At 37.1% G+C, this 27049-nt stretch overlaps 1 protein-coding gene across 4 annotated transcripts; it reads right to left on the bottom strand.

The window, feature by feature from the left end:
* On the bottom strand, positions 1-27049 carry LOC114412681 (protein CHROMATIN REMODELING 4-like). 4 transcript variants are annotated; one of them, XM_028376668.1, is made up of 12 exons: positions 26636-27049; positions 25643-25694; positions 23845-24094; positions 16421-16522; positions 15520-16284; positions 11959-12066; positions 9067-11841; positions 8144-8301; positions 5068-5182; positions 3870-3952; positions 2610-3252; positions 1-2509 (listed from the first exon to the last, which is right to left on the bottom strand). In XM_028376668.1, exons 3-12 carry the CDS (start codon positions 24076-24078, stop codon positions 479-481), a joined length of 7014 nt encoding a protein of 2337 aa, XP_028232469.1. In that variant the 5' UTR covers positions 24079-24094; positions 25643-25694; positions 26636-27049; the 3' UTR covers positions 1-478. The 4 variants fall into 4 exon arrangements, with proteins under 4 accessions (XP_028232469.1, XP_028232467.1, XP_028232470.1 ...); XM_028376666.1 differs by lacking the exon at positions 26636-27049 and adding an exon at positions 26393-26604; XM_028376669.1 differs by lacking the exon at positions 26636-27049 and adding an exon at positions 26393-26604 and having other exon boundaries at positions 11959-12063.

Here is a 27049-nt window from a genome sequence, read left to right as displayed (position 1 = left end):
TTAAAGAAAATAATCTATATCATTAAATACAAAGTACAGTATATAATAAATTCACACGAACACTAATGGAACTGAATTCTTGGTAATCTGAAGATGGCTTGACGCCTTGATCTTCTAATTCCTGTTGTTGAATACAAGAACATTTACTATATATATCACTGCAGTACTATACTAACTAATGTTGCTTCCACCATGCTTTACAGTCCATACTAATACAAGTGCCATGCATATAATAACGAATTATTATATCTGATTCCAATTTGAAAAAATGCCATGCTAGACAAAGAGGACAACAAAAAATATCCAGCAAGCATATATTTCATTTCACTTGGAGAAAAAAACTTTACATGTTCTCAACAATCCTATATTTTTGCTAGTTCACTCACTGTCATACCTACAAAAATTCTAGCGCATTGATGAAAAGGCTTCAGCATCAAGAAAGAATATGGTTTCAATTTTTTTATCCAAAACACTACAGTTATGTTTCCTGATCTCTCACAGCATGGTCTGAGACAGTTCCTTCAGATGACACCTCCACTTCATCGGGCCGTTCAACCCGAGAGGGATCTGATTGAGTCTTGCTGGAATCTCCACTATCAAGGTCATGTACTTCTTGTTCTTGAGGTGGACACCAAATTTTTGGTGAGACCTGCCTAGGATTCTTATTTCTGAAGGCACCTTCGGAGTCTTTGAATTTGGCTCTGCCAACAGGCCTTGGCAATGGAAGCTTGCTGTCAAGAAAGTTTGAAGCACCAGTGATCGATGGAAGATGGGGGCCAGGAGCAACACATGATGCAACCAACTGGAGCACTTCAGGAGATGGAGACAGTCCTGAACTTGCTTTTTTTGAAGAGTGTGACGAGCTTGCCACTTTCAAATTTAGAGGAGGCAAGTTAAGGTCAGATTCAATCTGCTGAGTTCCTAGAGCTCCTGTATGAGAAAGTAGAGGCAATGATGGGCCCAATGGGAGTGAGCTTGAAGCACCGTTATCAACATGGTGGCTTCTGTGCAAATCCCTGCTGTTTCCAGCAAAATCTGGAAGACCCCGACTGAACTTGTGTGATCTTCTCTTCTTTTTCTTTTTGACACTACACCTCGGGTCCTTTGGTAGGGAGGGAGGTGGTCCAGGAATCACAAACGGGGGAATTGTAGGCTTATCTTCCCCGTATAACAGGCGAACTGATTGAGCAATGGCTGATACTGTGGGTGGCAGTTCAGGATCAGGAAGTTTGGCTGGGGAGCTCACAGCTTCTCGTAACCAATGGGGAAGCTTGTCTTTTGAAGTACTGCTTCCACCCACTTCCTCTCCTTTTGAGTGCAAAAGATCAGGTCTACTGGGGTTAGACAACAATCCAGAGCTAGTAGACTCACCATTTCCTACATTAACGCAATTATCACGCACATCATTGGATGATCCATCAAAAAGTACAGGCAACTTTCCACGCTTGGAATTTCCTTGGCCATCCTCCTTTTGATGTGCATCAATGCTGCCTGAGCAATTCAAGCCTAAAGAACCCAAAGTACTGGTTCCAAAAGAATTAAGCAGAAATGGTCTTTCAGTCAGTACACTGGAAGAAGTTCCTGGTCTATCAGTTGTTTCAGCAGGAGCACCTTCAGGAAATTTTGATCTGTTTTTATCATAACTCCAAGATGGAAGAGGTATAAAGTGATCATTTTGCAAACTAGGTCGGTCCAATGTACTAAAATGTGACAGACTAGATGCAGAATCACCTATCCCTAATTTCATGTCAGTCAGATGGTTTTGAAATTTTGGTGGCAAAAGAAATTTGCTCCCATGCAAGGCCCTTTCCATCATTCCATCAGAGATTGGAAAATGTGCCGATTTGGTAGATTTTGTTGTCTTGAATGATCTTTGTGCAGGAAAAGGTGGCCCCTGAAAGACCTTTACCTGCTCCTCTTCCCACCTCACTGATAAATCCTCAGATGTTTTGTACTTTGAAAACTTTAACTTGGGATCTCTGAGCATAGCATCCCAATTACCCCTTCCATGCCTACGAACACCAATCCAGAGGGAATCAAGTTCATCTTCAGACCACCCATCTGATCTTGACTTCTTTTTCAATAAATTACTTGATCCAGATCCAGATCCAGTTCTCATCATTATGTTTTCAAGCACCTTCCTATGGTTTTCTGGGAAAGATGAGAATGTGGTTGGCCTTTGTCCTAAACCCAAAGTAGGGGGAACATCCCTGTCTTGCTGATTATATCTGAACAAATCTTCAGGGGGTATTTTGAAATTTGGCAACACTGGCATTGTTGGAAGGTCTTGCATAGATCCATTCAAAGATTCAAGTCTTCCTCCTATAGACAAACTGGGCAAGAGGTCCAGATGTGAATTTGGCATGCTCTTAGTTGTAAGAGGAAATCTGGCCAACAACCTTTCATCAAATGGCAGATTTGGCAAGGCCATCTTCTCCTGAAAATGAGAGAATCTAGCACCTGAATTTTCAAATGCATCAGATTCCTTTCCTTGCACAGACGGTGGAAACTGCAAAATAAATAAAGGAAAGGATACAAATCATAAGAACACATGTGTAAAGCCAACTACAATCGAAAATGAAATCCACAAATGTATTAAGAGAGCATACTGGAACAAATGGGAGACTGTTATCAGGGATGCTATTTTTGAAACTTGGTTGTAAATTTTCTGTTGATGCATCTGCCAGCTTGGTATTTGCTGCCACTTCCTTACTTCTGACCTCAGCATCCACGGAAGTCCCAGAACAAGGGGCAAGACTGAATGGAAACTCTTGTCTGGATCCATGTCTATGTCTCCAATTAAACTTCGAAATATTACTTTCCGATGAGTCTATTCGGTTAGCATTAGGAGCACAAAGTCCCAGTACAGGCAACAAATTGTTGGTGGGCATAGAGCTTGTCATGCTCAGACCCCCTTTAGGGTGACTTGGCAGAAAAATGTCAGGGAGAGAACGACCTAGATTACTGACAGAAGCATCAAAATGACTGTTCATTTTATGTTTTGAAAGCTTATCGATCCTTGATAAGGAGTCAGTGTTGCTATTCTTAGCTTCTGAAAGTTGTCTGTCCTGTAGGTTGATAGAAGGCCCCTCCTGAACTGAATGCATCGGTCCAGCCCCTAGATCCCCACCCATGGTAATGGCTGGAGAATGTGAAAGTAACTCATTACCTGGAAGTCCTTCAACAGGATTTGATTCTTTAATCGCTTTTATCCGGGCAAGTCGTTCCTTTTGCCGAGCACGGAGTTTACCACTGTTAAGCAATAGCAAGTGTAAATATTCAGCATTGAGGGCCCATTTAATTGTCAAGGCATACTAAATATACAGAATCTACCACTGCCAGAGACACAATATCTTGGTACATGAGTTCGAAAATTGCCAATTAAAATTTGAACCACAATTGAATAATCTCATCAGTACAGATAGAACTGAAGAGGGAATACCAATATAATATGTATAACTTAATTTGTTTAAAGGAAATTAATGCATGGATGTCCAAACTACCTTAAACAATTGATCAACAGCATGTAGGAATTGCTAAGAGATCTAGGTAAGTCATTTCAATAAGTTAAAATTAAAGTATCACAGGTTTATTTACATACATAACTACTTTACAGAAAAAAGAAGGAAAACAAACGAGGAGGAACTCCTTGACAATTTACCAGTGAAAGAAGCCAAGTATAACACCAAAAAGAAGTCATCATGACAAACCAACAGCACTGATGACAGATAGGCTCATTTCAAATATGTATTAAAAGGAGGGGAAAGAGGAATGATGAGAAGAGATTGGAAGATGAACATGTATACATCTCCCTTAACCGTATTTAAAAAACATGAAGTAATTCAGGAAGTTCGAAAAATAAATCATACTATTTTGCCTTGAAGGCCCGTCCTGCTGGTGTATATTCACGCTCAGGCTCTGGTTCTGGCTCTTTTTCCTCTTCACCACCACTCTGGTTGAACAAGCGCACCAATAGAAAACATTAACAAATAGACCAATAGAATTTCTAGAATTAAAATGAAGTTAAGCTTAAATACTGAAGCTAAAGTGGTAAAACAGCTGAACAAATATGAAAACTTTAATAATAAGCAAGTGACCCTAAATTGTGAACAGGAGCCTATTTACAGCCCTCCACACAAAAACCAACAACTAAACTAATACTGAGCTGAAAATAAACTGGGACAGGAATAGCCCTACACAAATAAAGAAAGAAAGTCCCAATTTACAAGAATAAAATCTCCATGTTAAATGCAGCACAACCATTCAACAATAATGCATGTTATTGTATGGGGTCACACGATTACACTGAAGAAATCAACAAACCAATTCCACCTTACCCTAGCTAAACACTCGAAGGGGCCAGAAATGCTTGAGAAAGTTGTGTGACATAGGTAGAGCTTTTTAACTTGGAAGGCATATATATAGAAAAATGTTATAGGTCCATGACTAATATCTTAAAAAAAATGATTTTACAAAGCCCAAAATAGTTTTTCCAAAGGCATTTGGTAGATCTATCCCAACCAGGATCACAGCGGGACAACGAAAAGAATATGAAAAACAGAGTCACCGCCATAGTTTATTAAGGGAAAACATACAGAAAAACTCTAAAAGAAGTCTTGAACCTAAATATGGATTTGGGAATTAGTTACGCGCAAGGAAAGAGCCACCCTATGACATCCATCATAAAGACGGTTACTGTTTAATCTAGCAGTTAAAACAAAATTTGTCTTTCCCTCTTGCTCATTAAGTTACTTACCAAACAATTTTTTTATTTGCATTTTATTTTTTAAAAAGAAACTATTTTTTATCTTATTTTAATCCTTTATTAATGAATTTCGGGGGACAGAGTTTAAAGTCTAAAACCCAACTTAACCAGTCTTTAAATTTGATTAGCTTATATATCTGATAAAAACACATGAGAGGATATTTTAAGATAGTATGAGAAACAAAACTTGGTCATCATCTTCTGCCAGTGATATTCAGAACCAAATACATAATACATAATTAAAAAATGTTGAGCATATTAACTAATAGGTTTTACTTGCGAACAGAAAGGAAGCAAACTACCTCATTCATTGTTTCACTTGGATGTGGAGCATATACTTCCCTATAAGAAACAGCTTTTCTCTGCCGCTTCCCTCGACCAAGAGCTGCTTCCTCCTCACTTTGATATTTCTCCCACCTACAAACCAAGGTATGACAAGAAAATTCAATCATATTAGTCATGCCACTTGATAGCTAACTATGCTGTCAAATGTATGGAAATATGAATTAAAAAAAATTGCTTTCATCACTTGTAAAGATAAGAATTATTCCCCAGGTTTTACTTAAAATATTCGAATTTTTAGAAAAGTGGTTTCTATTACTCATGCTCCTTTACCATCATATGCTCAAAAGAGTTCACTGATTGCTGCTTCAGTTCTTATAAATAAGTGTTAGTATGTTAGGATCGTAGCTAGGATTTGCATGGGTGTCTAAATCTTGTAGTTAGAATCTACACTGTCTGAAATTTTTGTATGCAAGAGTGACGTGCCCCTTCACATAATTAAGACCTAAGTGCAACTACTTCATGAGACTAAGGACCTGTTTGTTTAAGCTTTAAAAAAAAATTAAGCTATTTTTTTTTGGTTTTGTTACAATTATAAAAAAAATACTTGTGATTTTTAAAAGTAGCCATAATTATAGCAAGAAGCTACTCAAAACAGTCTTCAAAAATATCAGAAATCTGACCTTTTCAAGATTTTTTTTTTTTCAAAAGCCTTATCCCAGTAAGTGAGATCAGCTACATCACAGCGCCATTTGGCTCGATTATAAACCAAATCTTTAGAGATATTATTTACCACGAGACCTCTCTTCACAAATTCCTCCAATGTCTTTCTTAGTCTCCCCCTCCCCCTTTTCATAGGACTAAAAACCAAGCAATCTACTCTCCTCACATGGGCGTCTAGTGGTCTTCTTAGTAGATGTCTAAACCATCTTAACTGATTTTCTATTATCTTTTCTTCAATCAATGTCAAATCAATATCTCCAAGTATACAATCATTTCATATACATCCATCTTAACATTTTCATTTTTGTTATTCCCACCTTTTTCTCTTTTTTTTTTTTTGCACAGCAAAAATCTGATATTATTAATAGATGATCAGCACTAGGTGTACTGAAATATATCAAAATATACAAGGCAGAAATCTGCCAGCCCCAATTACATGAGATTTAACCACAATAGGTGGATACCCATACAACAAAAAATTCCCACCTTTTTCTCTTGTTATCCCTTTAAAGCCCAACAGCCAGAGTATAGTCATGCGTATATCAATACAATAGAACTTCCCTTAAATAAACACAGTAAAAAAAATTAGAAGTGATTTTATAAAAAAAATAGTAATTTTTTCATGAAGATAGCTAAAACAAATGGGCTATAAGTGAGTCTCCTCCAGCTGTCAGTTAGTCATGACTGCTAAGTTTGTGGATAGTTAGTCAGAAAGTTGGTTAGTGTGCCAACAATAACTCCGCTGTCAGACTGTGTAAGAGAGCTAGTAAACCTCAGATGTATAAATACCTACATTTGTACTGAAACTATTCAGATATAATATCAAAAACACTTTACATCCTCAAATTCTCTCTAATATTTTCCATTTACTTTCTTGCATTTTGTGTTTCTATCTGGTTTAATTTGCTGCCTTTCACTCTTATATGGCATTAGATTGTTTTCTGGGCATGATGTTGCTGCTCAATCCATTCCATTCCACTTTTGATCCACCACCACCAGGGAAATCTTCTTCCTCTCCAATAATGTTCCCAAACACAACCTTTGTTTGACTAGACAATCACCATTTCTTGCTGCGAAAACAGCAAGTAGAAGCAGTGATTAAAGCTCACCGTCTTATTAGATTAATTGTATATCTGGAAATTCCACTGAAATTTGATGAGAATTGAGAATTAGGATGAGTCAGCAAAGCATGCATGCATGACCAAATGCTGTTCTCATAGTTGACATCCTCTCTTTCCAAATCAATGCTTACCTGAGTGGTTCACTGAGTTCATTCTTGGCAGGTATGGAAAGAAATCCATACCTATATTTAGTGCGTCAACAAGAAGTCCACAACACAGAAAGGCATGCATCCTATATAGAGTATCTCCTTTGAATCAAAGCCCTTGTTGATTCAATAATCTCAATCAGTGGTCTGGTGACACTCCATGATCACACTGATATATCCTTGAGGTATTACCTGAGGATATGAAGCTTTTGTCACCTCAGTCATCCATTTGGAATCTCACAATGTTCATGACATGGAACATTTGCTTCTTGACCATGAAGCAAAATTTCAAAAGCACAGGCAAAATACATTATCAATGTCCTCTCCCTCTGAATCTAGATCAAGGCAATCCTAAGGAATCTGTTTCAAATCAACATAACCAACACTCTGTGCACAGGACTAAGTACTAGTCAGCTTGCATTTTGACATTTGACTTTAGACAAAAATCACAAAAGGGATTTCATGTGAAGGACATGTTAAAATATATCCAATTCCTAGGTCTTCTTCCTTCCTTTAAGCAGTTACTAGACTCAGCAGTAGTAGCTAACTGACTCTTACAGATTCTGTTAAAGTCATAACAGACTAGAGCAGTTACAACAGTGAAAAACAGAATCTAATCAAACAGTAACTATTAGTTCTGCAACTACATGAGCATATCACAAACACCTAAAAATGTACCCATGTCTGATATATAAACTTCCTTAAAAAAAGCATGAACACATACATCCACAAAAAATATCTAAGCCTTATCCCATTATGCACGGTTGGCTAGATTAACAGAAACCTACACAAACAAGTAAAACAGTTCTATCAAAAAATTTGTTTATATTTCAGGTCATTTCAGACAAGGAGGGAGTGATCTACAGCAACATTGTCTGTGTGTAGGGTGCCCCCCACTTCCATCCTGGGGTGCTAATGGGCTTTTGTTTTTGGACAGAAGGCAGCTATCACCACTATGTTTCAAATTCTTAATGTCTCTTGAAATGATATTTTTATTCTTATTGAATAAGTACTTTATGCAGACAATAATCAGTAATTTCACAGAACTTGCATGTTAAAGTAATATATGACAAAAACAGAGGAGAAAACAAATAGAATCTACTTACCTCGCACGCAGTAGTTTGTCCCATTCATTTTCTTCATTGCCATTCACTGCATTATCCTCTTTCTTCTCAGAATTTTGTGTACACACATCATCAGTCCCATGAGGAGGAGATTCACCCACTACATGTTCTTCAGTTGGTTCGTCATTCCATTCAAGCGCCTAAGTAAGAAATTTTCAATCACAATAAGGGGCAGAGCACACTATATCTAACCGCGTGTAAGAGCACAAAGATACAATTTAAGAAAAAATAAAAGTGGAAACTTAATCATTCAATTAACATGATAGAATCAGAGTTTATGGGAGAAAGAAACTTATAGAAAAAGGGAAACCCAGTGCACAAGGCTCCCAACTAGTGGAGTTCGGGGAGGGTAGGTCTACACAGCCTTAACCCCCACAAGCGAAGAGACTGTTTACAGGATTTTAACCCATGACAACCAGGTCAAAAGGCAGCAACCTTACCATTTCACCAAGGCTCACCCTTAGAGAAAGAAACTTATATCATATTAAAAATAAATGGAACGAATTTCCTGAGGCACAAGGGGAACAGAGCATCAACAAATTCTTTGTTTAGATTGTTTACATATTAATCACAGAGGCAACTTCAAAGAACTACATATAGAACCAAGTACAGCCATTAATGACAGAACTGGAAAACTTAAATCATCATAAGCACACAAGCTACAAGACAGTTTCAAATAGCCAAGGTACCTAAGAAAGGAAAATAATAAAAGCCACAAGAGAAAGAAAAGGATAGGGGCATGGGGGTATGTCGTTGTCTAAACGCAAACAATCCAAACAAGATTCATGTATGTCACAAAAACACACCATATGACTAAGTTTATTGCCTTATTGGTAATATTCTAGCTTCTAGCAAAAGTTTAAAGAAACAATACTGTATCAACCAGAGTTAACCAATTACTTCACCTTCACTGAGCCCAGCATATCATTCTCAGAATCCCCTTCAGCATTATCAGTTGAACCATCTTGAAGGTTTGAACGATCAAGCAATTTTAAAATAGCATTTTCATCCCACAGAATCTTGCTGCTGCTATCAGTACACTTATCCTTGTATACATCTCCCAGACCACCAGTCCTCTTCCGATGCTTATGTTCTATATCTGCTACCGCCTCATCTTTGCTACTATTGTTATTTTCACTCGTGTCTTTCCCATTCAGTCCAGGAGAATCGTTGAAGAGTTCCTCAGTTCCCCATTTTAAAATATCTTCTACCTCTTTTTGAGATCCAGACTTATTTACAAAAAGCTGATCAAGCATCAATTTCTTCTTAGCAAGCTGCAAGATGCGCTCTTCAACGCTAGCACGAACCACAAGCCGGTATACCAAAAGTCTATTTGATTGTCCAATTCTGTGTGCTCGATTCATTGCTTGGATATCTGCATGGGGATTGAAATCAGAATCATAGATGATGACAGTGTCAGCAGTTGCCAAATTTATCCCAAGTCCACAAGAGCGAGTGGATAACAAGAAAACAAATCGACTTTTGTCTTGGTTAAAGCGTGCAATAGCTGACTGGCGATCAGCAACTGAAACAGATCCATCCACTCTCTCATACGTTTTAGGCCCAAATTCTATATTCAAATAGTCCTCCAGGATGTCAAGAAGCTTGGTCATTTGTGAGAAAATAAGAACTCTGTGACCTTCCTTGTGTAAAATCTTTAGCATAGAATGCAGAAGAGTCAACTTAGCTGAAGCCTTTATTCTCATTTCATGAAGGAACTCAACAGAACCAGATTCAGGCTCAGTTCCTGGTATGAGGTATGGATGATTACAGACCTTCCTCAATTGCATCACAATGTTCAGCATAGATTGTTGGGCAACCCCTTTCCCAATATTCCGCAATACTTGATAATTCTTTGTAAGCATTGCACGATAATATTCAGCTTGGATGGATGACAACTCAACAGGAACCATTCTTTCTGTCTTAGGGGGGATATTTTGCATGGCATCCTTTTTAAGTCTACGAAGCATGTGAGGAGCAACAAGTTTTTTCAATTCATCAACTTTCTCTGCAGTCGTAAGATCATTAAATTTCTCCTCAAATAAAGATAGAGAAGGAAATGATGCTGGCTGCAAGAAATTAAGCAAGTTGTACATCTCGCCAAGGTTGTTCTGGAGAGGGGTACCTGTCAACAGTACACGATGTTGAAAAGAGAATGTATTTAACAAGCTGAAAAGCTTACTTTCTGAATTCTTCAGTCGATGGCCCTCGTCAACAACAAGAACTTCCCAAGGAACTCCACGCAAATGAGAAGAATCAGCAAGAACCATTTCATATGTAGTTAAAAGCACATTAAATTTATAGGCTTCTGTTTTCTTATTCAATCCACTTGGATTATTTGCATGCCATTCATACTGGCGAATTATTGCTCTTGCTTTAGCACAGCCATGATATTCTACAACATTCACATTCGGAGCCCATAGTTCAAATTCAGCAAGCCAATTAGGCATTGTGGAAAGCGGTACCAAGACCAAGCAAGGAAGTGAAACTTTGAATTCAAAATACAATGATGAAATAAAAGCACAAGCAGATACTGTTTTCCCAAGCCCCATCTCATCAGCAAGTATCACATTTTTGGACTTATACCAGCATTTACGCAACCAGTTCAGTGCCTCAAGCTGATGGGGAAACAAAGAACCACCTTTTAGATCCTCAGGTTGCTCTGTAAGATTAAAAATATCATTTTGATGGTCATTGCTTTTCCTAGTTGAATTTTCCTTTGATGAATCCCTTTCAAGAGTGAGAGTTTCAAGCTTATTGAAAAGTGTAATCAAATGAGAAGAAATTTGAAGCACTGGTTCATCTAAACTTTCCCAAGTGCATTCATCATAAGGCAGTCCAGTCCATTTTATAAATGCTTCAGATGTTCCATGTTTGGAAGTTCGAAGGGCAAGCACCCGCTGAGGCTGCTTCCAATGCTCCTCACAAATATTAATTATTGTCATCCCATACTTTGCCTTGTAATTTTCTAGTTTTCTCTTTGCAAGAACTTTTAACTGGGATTCAGAAATCCAACTATTATGAATATGAGACTTTCCTACCCATTTAACTAAAAATTCATAGAAAACTTGCTCTCCATTTGGGCCTGCGCATTCAACTACGTTAGCATCCTGAGCTTTATCATCAATACAGCCACTCGTTCCCTTCTCTGCATTCATTTCTTTTTGTTTTGTTTCAAGAGAGAGATGTATTTCACAATTTTTTGGAATCTCACTGTTATCCTCACTTCTTAAAGCAACATTAATGATCTCCTCTGTCTCCACCTTGTCAGTTGGTTTTTCCAACTGTTCAGCAGATACAGCAGAATCATCCTGATCTTTACCATCCCCATCACAGGGACCTAAATCATCAGTGGCTTTACTCAATGAATCTACAGGATTTCCTTTCTTACTTTCTTTTGTTATTGATCTTCTGTATACATGAATCCCTTCCACTCTATCAGTGTTTTTCAGTATTCCTTCTTCATCAGAACTCTTGACATTTTGACGATCATCAATATGATTTTCAGTTGATTCAACATCCAAATCATTAGCACAAGCAGAATTCTCATCTAGTAGTCTGGACTGATTTTCTAATATTACCAGATCACCAGAAGGTGAGTCACCCACAACATTCAAGGACAAGTGACGTGATGAATTTGCATTCTCACCTTGAATTCGACACCCTAGAACCCGATCAACCTGTCAGAAGGATATCCAAGTACAGTAAGTCATGATAATCACATAAAAGATATCAGGGGAGGCATTTTCTTAAACAAAGAAATGTAAATCATCTGACAGCTCTTTCTAGATGGTTACCTGCAGAGACTCAACAATAGCACTGCCTTCATGCAACAAAGTTTTGTCCACACGGCTCTGTGCTTTATCAACTTCACTTGGGGTATCTTTCATTAGCTGAGAGACCTTCTGCATCCAGGCAAAAACAAATCATGCTTACAGTGTAATAAAAATGCAATAGCATCTCAACAACAACAACAAAGCCTTGTCCCACTAGGTATAGCATCTCAACAACAATAATAAATATATGCTAGATAGTATATTAATATAAATCAAGGATCTTATAGTAGGATTAATACATTGAAATAGCGAGTAACATGCCCTACCACACTATACTGTTCTGATACATTTTTTTTTTTGCTCAGCAAAAGTAAGTAGTATATATATAGCCTCGGCTGTTGGTTTTCTGGAAGATATTTTTTTTTTTTTTTTTTTTTGCTCGGCAAACATAGATATGATATATTAATAATGAGTACCAGTGGTACTGAAAATACAGATTTTAGGGGCCAGCTGGTTCCTATGATATAGAAGGAAACAAAGCCAGCACCATAACACCCTGCTACCTAACCCATGCTACAAGAGTCCAGCCCCCAAACTCCCAAGCTAAGTACAGAAAGCTAGTGTTAGATTGGAAGACCATTGATTAAAGTGAACTGAAAAATCTTTCTCGTTGGACTTGAGCCAAGACCAAAGTAATAGCAGAGCATCATCCATAACTTTGCTGCTGTTGAAACCTTGATTTTGGAAGACTATTCTATTTCTTTGTTGCCAAATGGTCCACGTTACTGCAACCCACCAACATTTCCACCTTGTAGACTTTGTGGTCCCAGTAACCTGATGCCCATGCTGCATAAAGTGCTCCGCTGGGTGTTGAGGAAGTGCAGTGGCTATACCAATCCAAGATAGTGATTCCCACCATAAAGGTAGGATCTTACTGCAGTGAAAAAACAAGTGGGCAGCATCCTCCTCATGACTACTGCAGAATGGGCACGTCGTGTCATTCACCACCACTTGCCTCCTACTAAGGTTCAACTTTGTTGGTAATCTATCCTTAATTAGCCGCCATGCGAACACTGAAGCTTTAGGTGGAATTTTAAGATTCCAAAGTTCCTTAAGGTGGAATTGAACTAAACTTTTTCTGGAAGATATATCACACACTGCACTCCAACAATATGCAGCAGACAGCTGGGTATGGAAACCTGAATCCAATGGATACTATTCTTCTAAGAGCGCCTACATTCTGCTGCAAGGGAACTCAGAGGAGGGAAACATGGATGATACATTCAAGGAATTATAGAAGCTAAAGATCCCAGCTAAAGCATCAATTTTTGCTTGGAGGTTAATTAGAGATAGATTACCGACTAAGTCTAATCTGCGGAAAAGGCAAATTGATATAAATGACAGCCTGTGCCCTTTCTGCAGTATTAAGGAGGAAACTGCATCTCATCTCTTCTTTGAGTGCAGCAAAACACAGCATTTATGGTGGGAATCCCTATCATGGATTGGTACCTCGGGGGCCTACCCTATAAATCCAAGGATCCACTTTCTGCAGCACAACAATGGGATGAAAGGTGGGAAGAAATACAACAGGTGGAAGTGCTGGTGGGTTGCTCTAAATTGGTCTATTTGGCAGTATAGAAATAAGGTTATTTTCACGAATGCTCCATTCAATGGCAGTAAGTTGCTGGAAGATGCACTGTTTTTGGCATGGACATGGTTCAGAACAATGGAGGAAAATTTTACTATGCATTTCAACTTTTGGTCTAGCAATCTACCAGCTGGTTTTATGTAAACTAGGGTAACACCAGCTGTGTTTTTGTAATTTTTGCCGCTTTGTACTAGGCTAGTAAGCTCCTATCAGTCTGTATTCAGTCTGATATGAGGATTTACTAGCCTTACTTACATTCTCTTGTATTTTCGGTACCTCTGGTACTCTCTCTTATATCAATATATATTATTTTTGCTGACCAAAAAAAAATATAGATGAGTACCAGAGGTACTATAGATACAAATTGAAAATGGGTATACAGCAGGTTCTGAGTGCTAGACTAAACACCAAATATTAAGAACCTATCTGAACCCAAAGTAGGAATTATAAGTGCCCTGCACAAATTATTGATATTCCTGCAGCTACCAGCCTTTCCTAATTACAAAAAGCTTCTTTGAGATGAGTGGACCAGTGACTGAAGTGCAGTGTGAAATCCTTCTCCATAGCCTTAAGCTATGTCCATAGTAAGAATAGTGCATCAACCAGCACTTTACTTCCATCGAAGGTTTGGTTTTCAAAAACTGTCCCATTTCGATGCTTCCAAATGGTCCATGTTAGCAAACCTTGCAAAAACTCTGATACATATAAACCACACTATTGGCATTCCTAATCTAACCGAATGTATCAAACCTTGCATACTTTGAGAAACACTTATACCTCATTTTTCATCTTTTTCTGCAGACTGTAATACATCTAAAAAGAATTCTTACAAAACATGTCTAAACGCGACAATATTCAAAATTTCTCTCCTAGTAAAGGAAAACGTATTTTCAGTTTTACACAAATCATCTAATTCAATAGTTCTTTTCTGTATCCTAGTATTCAGCCAATAGCTAGATCACTGTAAGCCTGCACCATTATTTCTTATTTTCGTATTCATGTTTTACTATTTCCTAACTGTGAGCTTACAGAAGGCTAGGAGATGGGGACAATACATACATACATACATAGAAATGAAATGTAGGTTGTGAATTAGCAATTGAAATTAAATTTGAGGATTGAAGGTGAGTTATGCCATTTATGGACATTACAGTTGCAAAACACCACACATAAAAGACCTCTACTGTAGTCCATCTGAGTCACCGTAATTTAAGGCTACAATAATTAGACCCTTTATCATTTAGACATTACAAATGTATTTGAAATGAATTTCCAAGATATGTATAAACTGTAGAGAGCACTAAACCATTATGATAATTTAAAATAGTCATGCTTTAACGTAGTATACCATGGCCAGAATTGATGTCAAGAGAGACAAAAAAGGGCAATGCTTAAAGTCAACAATTTTTAAGAAAAAGTGGAAACTTGAAATTTTAATATCAATCAAATCAAATGCTAAGTTGGTAATAAATATACTAACATTTTGACTCCATAAGAAAGGACAATGCTTAAACTCAACAATTTTAAAGATAAATTGGAAATTTGAAATTTTATTAACAATCAAATCAAATGTTAAATTGGTAACAAATATACTAACATTTCGACTCCATAAGAAAGGACAATGCTTAAACTCAACAATTTTTAAGATAAAGTGGAAATTTGAAATTTTATTAACAATCAAATCAAATGTTAATTTGGTAATAAATATATAAACATTTTGACCCCATTAATAAAAATGTCAATATTATTATGCCAGGATTTAGTCATTGTAAATTTTAATAAAATGATATCTACATTTAAACTAACAAGTAAAATGAAGTATCTATTAGAAAATGCAATAACTACTTATCCAGAAGTAACAGGTTAAAGATAAAATGTTCCATTGGTTATTAAAAGTAAAAATAAAATAAGACATTAGAGAGCAGAACAAGTACCTCATCTTTTTGTTGGGCATTAGAATTCTTGTTCCCAACATCCTCTTTTGATACAGATGCAGAAATACTATGGGTTATAGACTTCTGCTTCTTGTGTACTTTGTTATTCCCAGACTTGGACTTTATAGAAGAAGGATTGACAATTTTTTTCCCCTTTTCAGTCTTTCGTTTCTTTTGACTAGTATTATCATTAACAACTTTATTCTTCCTTTTTCTCACTTCCTCTCCACTAGCAGCAATAGCAAGAACAAGTGTTTTCCTTAAAGGAATCTTATTGCAAGATAAATCAGTTTTTCCCTCCAGCTGTTCATCATTTGCTTCTAAACTAGTAATTTTAGAGAGCGGTTCATCTTCCTTGGCAGGTGAAGTTGACTTCCTGTCCATCGGGGATTCTGTTGATGCCAAGCTCAATTTTTTTTCATCAGCATTCACACCTGATGAAGTTCCTTCCATAGGACTCTCAAGAGATGGGTCAATAGGTTTGTTGCTACAAGTTTCATCAGCTGGGGAAGACAATAAATTCTTTCCAAAAAAATTGGCTCCCATGCTTGAAATAGGTTTTCCTTTGCTTGAGGACCTTTTCTTTGAAATAAGTTTAGTTCCAAAAACTTTTTCAAGGTTAAGTGAGCTAACTTGATCTTTTGATTTTGTAGTGACAATCTTTGTCCTTGCTCGTTTTGAAATGGGATCCAGGTGGTTTATGGGCATTCGTTGATCTTTTCCTTCAAAGCAACTTGGACATTGCCACTTCCCATTAGGGATGCGCTTCAAGAGACAAAATCCCAAATGATTGAAAGCAAAATCAGATAAAAAAAATCCCAAGAATCGTGACTTTGTAGTTGATAGATAGCCCAAGTCACCAAAAAATGAAAGCACAGCATAAAACCAGATTTGAACATACCTTAAGAGGAGGATCAAGACATTGTAAATGATAAGTGCGAGGACAACTGTCACAGCACAGTAAGTTGCCACCAACATCACAGATCACACATTCATAGTAATACTGAATCAGAAGTTTCATTATCTCAAGTTAGAGCAGCCAAGTGGAAATAATGAAGAAAAAAAATCCTAAACTGGAAGCATCCCAAAATATTGTTCTTAAAAATGAAGAAAAGAAGTATGAAGATTGAAGACAGAGGATAAGATATGCAGCTAGAAAATAAAACAAAAGACAAACAATATTATTGAGATCAATGAGATGACAATGTATAGAGTATACTTACTCGGTGTAACTCTTTCTTTTCTTTTAGTCATGCTGTTAGTCTAACTACAGTTGGTTAACATTAGTTAGGCAGTTAGTTAGGACAGCTGTCACTAACTAACTCAAGTTAGTTGACAGTTATAGTTATATAACTGCTATATAAACTGTATTGTACTAAGTTTCTCTTTCGGTTGAATACAATCAACAATTTCACCTCACTTTACTTTTCTGTAAATTTTCTTTCTTAGATTCTTTTATGGTAACAGAGCAAGTTTTCAATCCATAGTTTTTCTTTCATGGCTTCCACTTCTAACAATCCTCCTCCTCCTCCTCTGCCGCCAGTAAACAATGCAGTTCCGACAAATCATGCGAATCCGGTGAATGCAGACGCTGCTACGCAAGTCACCGCCACTTCTTCCACCACAATCATAAAAAATTTCTTGCACTCGATCTTGGAAAAACTCACAAATTCCAACTATTGGTTGTGGTGTCAATAGGTTGAGCCTGTGATCAAAGGACATCGCCTTCACTATCTCCTCACGAATCCACAAATTCCACCGCGATATGCATCTCTAGTGGATCACAATGCCAGAAACATCTCTTCTGAGTTTCTACTTTGGGAACAACAGGATGAACTCTTGCTATTGTCGCTTCAATCCACATTTTCCGGCAAAGTTCTTCCTAGACTTGTCGGTCGTAAGTCCTCTTAGCATCTCTCGGATAACTTCATTCCCACTTACAATCTATATTCGTGCGAAGAAGAAGCAGCTTCGTAATGATCTTCGTAATATTTTGCTGGATAATCATTCAATTTCTGAATATCTCCTTTGAGTCCAGACCTTGATCGATTCGCTTTCATATATTAGAGAATTAATTCCGACTAATGAACATGTTGACCTTATACTTGATGGACTTCCAAATGAATTTGAGTCACTAGTTATGTTAATTAGTTGTGGGTTTGAGCCTCTCACAATTGATGAAGTCGAAACTCTTCTTCTCGCTCATGAGACTCGCATTGAAAAGTCTCACAAGAAATTGATTGCTTCCATCAATCTCATTGAAGCTTCTAAACCTAATTTTAGCCCCAATTCCTGGGAGCGGATGTCCTCAATTTATAAAAAAACTGCAGAATCTCAATTTAAATAAATAATAATAGTTGGATTAAAATTAATGGTTAGGATAAATTTTAACAAAACTCACCGTTTCATTAAAGTTAGAAACAACTCTACAGCCCTAATTTCATTCCACTTTCCCAAACCAATTTGACGTAACAGGATAACTTAAAGAAGGTTGGCAACGAGCAATTGAAAGAAAACGTCATAACCTCGGTGTTGTAGTGGCTCCTGTGACCGAAAGCGAGACTCTACAAAGGTTAGTGGCAAAGGGTGAACAAGTTTGCGAAGAAGACGTGATAACCTTGATATCTTGGTGGCTCTAGCGACCAAAGAGTGTGACCGGCGGCGGTGACCAGAGAGCAAGAAAGGCAACGACAGAGAGCGACATCGACAAGACTCCACCACGAGACACCAACAGCGGCGACGAGAGAGTGACCAGAGGGCATGCCAAGCTTAAAACAATACATCTCGTAAAAACCTTGACTTTCTTTTGACATCGTAGTCACTATTCCACCACCTATGTTTTAGATGATCACTAGTACAGCACGATATAAATGGTGAAAAAGAAGAAACAAAGCATCCATGAGGTGGGAGATAGAGAAGGAACTCAATAAGCCATGTGTGCCCTTCAATTTCTTAGCTTGGAAGCCATAGTAAGATAGCGGGAAAGAAGTTGCAAAAGGAAGCAGTGTTTCGGTTCCAGGAGTGATGCATTTTTTTTTTTTATCAGCAAAGGTAAACTATATATTGATTGGAGTACCAGAGGTACTGAATAGTACATAAAAGGACCATACAAATGGTTCCACAATCAGACATTCATATTCTAAAAGGAGTGATGCATTTAATGTGAGTTAAAAAATATGTGAAGTAAAACTGTAAAAGTGAAACGGTGAGTTTTGTTAAAATTCATCCTAACCATTAATTTTAATCCAACAATTATTATTTATTTAAATTGAGATTCTTCAGTTTTTTATAAATTGAGGAGATCTGCTCCCCCAATTCCTCGCAGCAGGTATGTTCCAACACTACTCCAAAACCACAAGCCAATGCTGCTCAAGCTCAACACAATGCTGCTCAGAACAATGATTCGACCTACAATAACTACAATGGAGGTAATCGTTTCCTCAACAATGGCCGTGGAGGTGGCCACCATTTCTTTCGCGGTGGTCGCAATGGTGGTCGTGGCTATGGCAATGGCCGTGGGGATCATGGGGGTCGTGGTGGTAGATTCTCTAACATTCAGTGTCAAACATGTCATAAATATGGACATGAGGCTTCCTATTGTTATTACAGACATGACGATAACTATATCCCCACTCAACCAATGCCATATCCAAATCAGAATCAGTACTCCAACTCAAACCAAAATCCCAATCAACGTTGGTATTTTAACCAACACCCAAACCAATACCAAAATCAGTATCCAAACCAGTATCCTACTAATCAACATTCAAACCAATATCCCACAAAATCTTCCAATTTATATCCCTAATCAGCCTCCATATCAAGATGCTCCACCTCAATACAACAATCCACCACCACAAACTCATCTAACCAGTGCTCAGTCCTCTTCTTCACAAAATTGGTATCCAGATTCAGGTTCATCTCACCATGTCACAAGTTTCTCAGAATATTCAACAGACCACACCCTTTGAAGAATCAGATCAAATTATTATTGGTAATAATGGTCAGGGGTTAAACATTAATTCCTAAGGTGTAACCTCTTATAAATCTCCTTTTAACTCTTAAATTCATCTTGTTCTTAATAACCTGTTATTTGTTCCTTCTATGACCAAAAACTTGATGAGTGTCAGTCAGTTTTGTAAAGATAACTCTGTTTTTTGAGTTTCATTCTCAATTTTGCTTGGTCAAATCCCTGGTATCTAAAGAGGTCCTTCTTCAAGGGTTGGCTGGTGCTGATGGCCTTTTACCAACTCCCTAATTTGCTTCAGTCATCTAGACAGAAACTCAAGTCTCAGTTCACTGTCAATACCATTTCATCTGATGTTTCAGAACCCGTCTTCAGAGCATCTTCTTCAAATTCTGTTCACAATCTGTAAATAGAGTTAACAATGCTTCTGTTGTAGACAAGTTTCTAATAATTCTATTTCTTTTGCCACTTGGCATTCTAGATTAGGACATCCTACTGTTGATACTATGAAACTTGTATTCAAACTTTGTAATCTGCCTATTATCAATAAAACAGGTTCTGAATTTTATTCACATTGTTGCATTGCTAAATCCCATAGACTTCCATCCTCCCCTTCTCTTAGTGTCTATTCCACTCCTTTTGAACTTATCTATACTGATTTGTGGGGTCCTTCTCCCATTTTGTCCAGCACTGGTTACAGCAACAATTTCAACAGTTAGATGTCAATCATGCCATTTTAAATGGCATCCTTGAAGAGGATATTTACATGTCTCAACCTCCTGGTTTTGAAAACAGTAACAACCAACTTGTGTGCAAGCTGCACAAAGCCATCTATGGCATAAAACAAGCCCCTAGAGCTTGGTTGGACAAACTTAAGACTACTCTCCTTCAATACAATTTCAGGTCAAGCAAATGTGATCCTTCCTTACTCATCTACACTGAATACAGCACTGTGATCTATATGTTGGTATATGTTGATGACATAATTGTCACAGACAACAATCCTACTTTCATTAAATCATTGGTTACTAAACTTAATTCTGAGTTTTCTCTAAAGGATTTAGGAAATTTGGATTATTTTTTGGGTATTGAAGTAAGACATCAGCCTAATGGTGCCCTCATTCTCGCTCAGTCCAAGTATATAAGGGACCTGTTGACTAAAACAAGGATGGATGAAGCTAATTCCATCTCCTTTCCCATGGTTGGTGGCTGCAAGTTAACCAAGTCCGGGTATGAGTCCTTTTCTGATCCCATCCTGTACAGATCTGTTGTGGGTGCTTTGCAGTATGCAACCATCACTCGACCTGAAATTAGTTTTCCTGTAAACAAGGTCTGTCAATTTATGTCTGATCCTACTGAACAACATTGGGCAGCAGTAAAGAGTATCCTAATATACTTGGCAGGCACTGTTAATTTTGGTTTAAGCTTTCTCCCTTCCTCTACTGGACCTCCATTTTCTCTACATTTGCTTGCGGGGGATATAGGAGTATACTTACTCAGTGTAACTCTTTCTTTTCTTTTAGTCATGCTGCTAGTCTAACTATAGTTGGTTAACATTAGTTAGGCAGTTAGTTAGGACAGCTGTCACTAACTAACTCAAATTAGTTGATGGTTACAGTTATGTAACTGCCATATAAACTGTATTATACCCAGTTTATCTTTGGGTTGAATACAATCAACAGTTTCTTTTACAATGACATCCAAATCCAATCTCAGATCCAAATCCAACAGTTTCATATATCCGAAAAGATATTTTACTAGAAGAGATTATGTTAGAATAACAGAACAAAGACAGAAAGGAAAATATTAATATTAGACTAGACAAATAAAGTAAAATCAGGAAAGCAAGCTGATTATGGCACTACATATTAATATTAGACAAAGACCCCTTTAAAGAACCCACTAGCTCAACTTCATAAAAAACAAGGACAATTTTTCCCAGATAAGAGGCAGCAGTATATATTTCTCCTTCAAATATTATTGCATTTCATTCCTACCATAAATACCAAATAAATGCATGCATTGCACATTAACACATACATCTTACACCAAATCTGCCAAGCTACCACACAATGCAAAAAGTGGCGGCTATTTGTATCAGGCATATGAGCAACATGATACAATCCTATAGAAATCAGAGAGTATGCCGAATTCTGCATATCTAGGTAGCACATTGATCTCATATTTATAATATAATTACAATCAATTAAGAAGCAATCAAGCAGCTGATTAGGATCTATTCAATAATTAATTAACAATGATGGTAACTACAGGCAACCATATATATATATATATATATACACATGCTATATACCTAGATCAGTAAGTCTAACATTCCTTTTCAAGCTAGAGCATATATATCGTATGTCCTAAGCTTGGTATCAGTAAAATCAACCCAAGGCCCTCTATGTGACTTGGCAAATAACTCTGCTAATTGGTTTCAGGTGGTGACACTGTAGGTTATATCCAGATCTTTATTTTTCTGATGTGAGACTTGACAATGGCGGAAGTAGCTCAGATGTGACACTGTAGGTTATATCAGATTTCAGTAACTCAGATGTGGCAACACAGCAGAGGTCCATTAGCAGTAATCTTCCAGTAGTTGAGTAATTTGAGGCAAGCAAACAAAATAGTTGGATCATTCTGAGAGAACAAAACACTCATGATGTGTGGGAAGAGGTCAATTCATGAGGCATAGGAGAAAGTAGCCAAACACTCATGAAAAAGAGAGAAAACAAGCTTAGCCACTTATTAACTGAGGAACAGAAACTCCAAACAGCTGCAGGTAGGGGCTAAAATTAAGGTTCCAGTGGCTAGAATTAGTGTACAGCTGATGAGAAAGTAAGAACCATCAGACAGTCACCATGAAAGAGAGCTCTACAGTATTGAGAACTCAGCAGTGGAATAGTGCAAGAGTATGTCACAAAGGATGGTATTGCTTTCATACCATATAAAAATTTAGAGTATGATGATGTGTATCTAGGCTGAACACTGATCTCTTATTTAGTATAATTGAAAATTAGAAATCAATAAATGAACTAATTATTAGCTGATTTGCAACCTATCAGTGACATGTTTACATCAACCATCAACGCTTTAGTTTTAGACATGCTAAATCTAACACTTCTTTTTTTAATTACAAGCAGAAATAATCTCATTGCTTACCCCTTCAGACATCGGAATGCCCCTCAATGGTGAAGTTGACACAGCAAACATGAGAACAAATGTAGCAAAAATAGTATAGACTCTCTAATTATTAGGAAATATTCAAATTCTCAAAAACAACACTCTCTGATTAGCCCAAGGCTTACAACCACTATTTCAGTAATAAAGCAGTGGTTACCAAAAGGAAAAAATAAATAAAAGGCTAATATAATCCTATGACATCCTAAATTGTAATAAAATCTAGCTCGCAAAAGGACAGCATAAATAAAAAGCTAGCATAATCCCATAATATCCTAAATTAAAATAAATAACCTAAAATAATGTGCTGGATATAGCCTAAATTATGCCTTAACCACTTTGACAACCCCACAATAAATTTCCTCCAAATATCTATATGTCCAGATTATTCTAGGTCAGAAATCATTTTCATTTAAATTGCATTAATAATACAAAATATTTGTTTCAAGTCGGTGATCCACAAAAGGCTTTCTATGGTTCTCTAATTGGGAGATGTGCAGCCATTCATTATCCCTTTATCCAATATCCATCTGCTAGATGTTTGCGGTATAGACTCTTTGATATTGTTGATAATGCAGGGTATGTATTGTCCATAAGGAAGAAATTTTGAGAACTTTCTCACATATTGTTTCAGGGATTTTGGGAGAAGTAAAGATGGAAAGGCTCATTGGAATGTGCTGTATATGCTATATTATTAGGTGCTTATGGACGGGGACAAATGCCACATTTTTAGGGACAACCATACTGGCTCTGTCCTCTTCAAAGAGCATTACTTCTAGATGGTTTGAATGTAACTATGTCAATTTCTGGTATTTCTTCTATTTTTTTCTATATTTTGTTCTTCTATCTACTTTTCAAGGATGTCTTGTCCTGACTGCTATACTCTTCCATTCTCATCAATAAAATTTCTATTCTAACAAAAAACATAAAAGACAACTTACATCACTCAAATTATCATAAGTAACTACCATGATATACATAATGACAATTCTACAGACCACCCTTTCTCTTCATAAGTTGGATTTCCGACGTTTCCATTGGAAAGGAAGTATTACAAACATGGAAATATAAAAGAATCTCATCCCATGTCACTTTTCTTATTTCCCCTCTTTTTATTAAAGAGCTTAGATAAGCTTGCATTATGTAATAAATTAGGCTCATAAAAGGTAACTCACCCCATCATTTCCTTTCTTCTTAGATGAAATTTGATCAGTAGCTACTTCGGTCTTTAGCACACGTTTAGCTGAAGCATTTCTAGAAGATTCAGATGTTAGTGAATTTTCTTCTTTACCATTGGATTGCTCTTTACCAGATGACTGATCTAGTCCTAAAGGAAGTTTTCTCCGCTTACGCTTTAAAACCCAGTTCCTGTTAAGCATTTTAGGTGCTGATGATTTGTTTTCTTTCATTGTTCATATATGCATCCTGCATTAGCAATCAACACTTCAACCATCAGCATGTCATGCGAAAAAATGAAAATTCAAAGAATTATAGCTTTTAAAACAGCACTAAACATGTCTGCCCATTAACACAAAACAATAACAGGAAAGTAGTACAAGTAAATAATGCGAAAGTAAAACAGAAAAAATGAACAAAAACTAAATATTGAAATAACGTTGGTAATCAATAGTGTGTCTCATAATATCTGTAACCAAAGTTCAACCATTATCAAAAAAGATTTTAGATGTGTACCCAACTAGAGAAAACATTCTTTTAATCCATTCAAAGTATAAACCATCATTGTATTTTTTTTCGGGGGATAAACAGAGAATTTATTAAGAAAGAAAGGAGAGATACAAATGCATGAGGATACAAAATCCTCAAAAACTGAAAACTACACCAAGAAAGAAGGAAAGAAACATCGAGACTAAGAACATGAAACATTTAGCACTACATGCCAATATCTCTAATGATCTTTCAAAGACATTCCGTTAAAGCATAACACCACAAAGAAGCTAACATGCATTCAATTTTTTTAAGAGATTCATGTAGTCCTCATTCTTTATTCACCATACCATAGACATTATTCATGATCACCTAATATCGCTCAACATGGAAAGCAGGCAAATTCGATTCAAAAGAGAATACGACACCACATTTCCTAATCAATCTCAGCAGGATTCAAAGTATCAAGTTTGCATTTCAAATTTTCAATCTATTCATCTTTCCGCAACTGCAATTACCAAAGACTGTATCTGATAAAGTATCCATCAGCTGGTTGGACAAAGTTTGTCCTCTTTGAAAACCAAACCAGCATAAAAAGAGCTTTTTGCCTCAAAAGGGAAGGCTTGATGATAGCTAAAGGGAAAGTCCAATACGTTAGTCTTGGGTTGAAGCTTCAGAACTCATGGTGATTCAATACATTTGCTAAAATATTTCTATGTAGTCCTATCTTTAGTTCACCATCGTTACAAGAATTCCATACTTCATTCATTTGAGGTGTGACTTATTCCAACATCTAATGAATTTGGAAAATCCAGCCTACTTAAGTCTTGAGATAGGTCTTAGGTAAATCTGAAACCTGAATGGTTGAAGTGAATAACAAGGTTGCTGTCAATAAAAAAAGTAATTTCTACCCGCTACTTGCTAAGGTAATGAGTCCTTTGGATGCAAAAATCAATTGCCTCATACAAAAAATTGTGAGAGTCTGTTTGGAAATCATGTTAACATCAGGTAGTAAGGTTTATCAAAAAATATGACAATCAAAAAAGTCAAGCAGTAGTTTCATGATGTAATAATGCAAAATCAAAGCAAATGAGATATTTCACTTAAAGAATGAACATTTACAACTACCTAACACAACAATCAAGCCTTTACACTTAAGAATGAACATTTCAGGACCAAACAGAATAACTCCCCCTCCGAGAAAAATATAAAACAAAAGCGAATTTGTCAGCATTTAACACTCAGAAATATTTGCATTTGGTACACAACATATCTTCGAGGATAGAATAACATGAATAACAGCATCACCTTGTATTATGGAAAGTTAGAAACGTAGAATCAATAGCCTGCACCAATCCTGCTGCAAAAATTAGCAAACGTTACTCCCCCATTTGCAACCACATTCATGTAAGCGAAAAAGACATCCAAGTATAAGACATGCCAGTTGCCCCTAAACATAAACAGCTAAACAATGATAAATTTCCTGAGATACTGTAGGATTCACAACTTTGTAGGCATACACATTCATTCCCCAATCAAAGCAAGATCAGATAATTCACATGAACATAGACAGACTACTAAGCAACACTCTCATGTAGAAGCTATTAAACACACCGAATCTACAGAAGCATACACAATCTCCATCAAAAAGAAAAAAGCAGCAGCATATATAATGAACAGAAAGTCAGTGTATGTTCCAGCACACCACAATCAACAATCAACATCCACAACCAACAACCGGTGAAGCATTCTGCAGATTCAACTAACACAAAAACCCTTAATCCCCCCCTCCCCCATCAAGGGACTAAATGACTCAGCTCAAAATCCAAGTAACAAATCATGCTCATTAAACCAACAAAATCCTTAAGCAGGAATCACAATCACAGAGCAAAGTAGGTTGAGAATCAACGGACTCACACACAACACAACACAAAACAAAAGACCCAAGTGAAATTGAACATGAACAACAAGAAGAGGCAAAAAACTAAAAACCCCAGAAGGCAAATTGCAGCTAAAACCGCAAAGGAAGAGGCGAAGGAGGGAAATTGACAAGCATACCAGCGTGGGCTATGGATCAAATAGAAGCAGGGAGAGGGATTGCATGAGAGGAATGGAAAAGGGGGAAAGAGGGTATGCAGAAAAGGGTATTAGGGCATGGATGCAAGGAGATGAGAGATACGAGGAGAGAGAGAGAGAGGGCAGACAAATGAATAAATAGAGAGAGAAAAAGAGATAGCTGTTGTTGTTTGTTGATGTTGTCATGTAGAGAGAGAAAGAAGTGGTAGAGAGAGAAAGACACACAAATACGGATTCGCCGGGGTCATAGGACGGGGTTACGCTCTGACATGGCAGGAGAGAGAGAGAGCCTTGTTGTTGTTGAAACCCCCCAAACCACTCTTCCACTCCAACCATGCCACGTGGCATCAGCACGAGCCTTTGCCTCTCCTCTTGTTCTTCTTGCACTCACTCTCCTTCTTCTTCTTCTTCTTCTTCTTCTTCTCCTCTCTTTCTCACAATCACAACTCAACTCAACTAGTTACCATCATTTCCATGCTTTTGCTTTCTCAAACGCACTTCTTCTCCTCATCACACCCGCCATCTATTTTGCTTCCCTGCTGCATCTGTTGTTCATGCGCTACCTCCATTTTTTTTTAAATATCCTTTAAACTTTTTTTATCATCGATCGGGTGAATCAATTCATGTCAAATTATTTTA

This window comes from Glycine soja, chromosome 5, assembly GCF_004193775.1.
Source record: "Glycine soja cultivar W05 chromosome 5, ASM419377v2, whole genome shotgun sequence".
NCBI classification, from domain to species: domain Eukaryota; kingdom Viridiplantae; phylum Streptophyta; class Magnoliopsida; order Fabales; family Fabaceae; genus Glycine; species Glycine soja.
The sequence above is the reverse complement of the archived record's forward strand: the minus strand, read 5'-3'. Positions and strand labels throughout refer to the sequence as shown.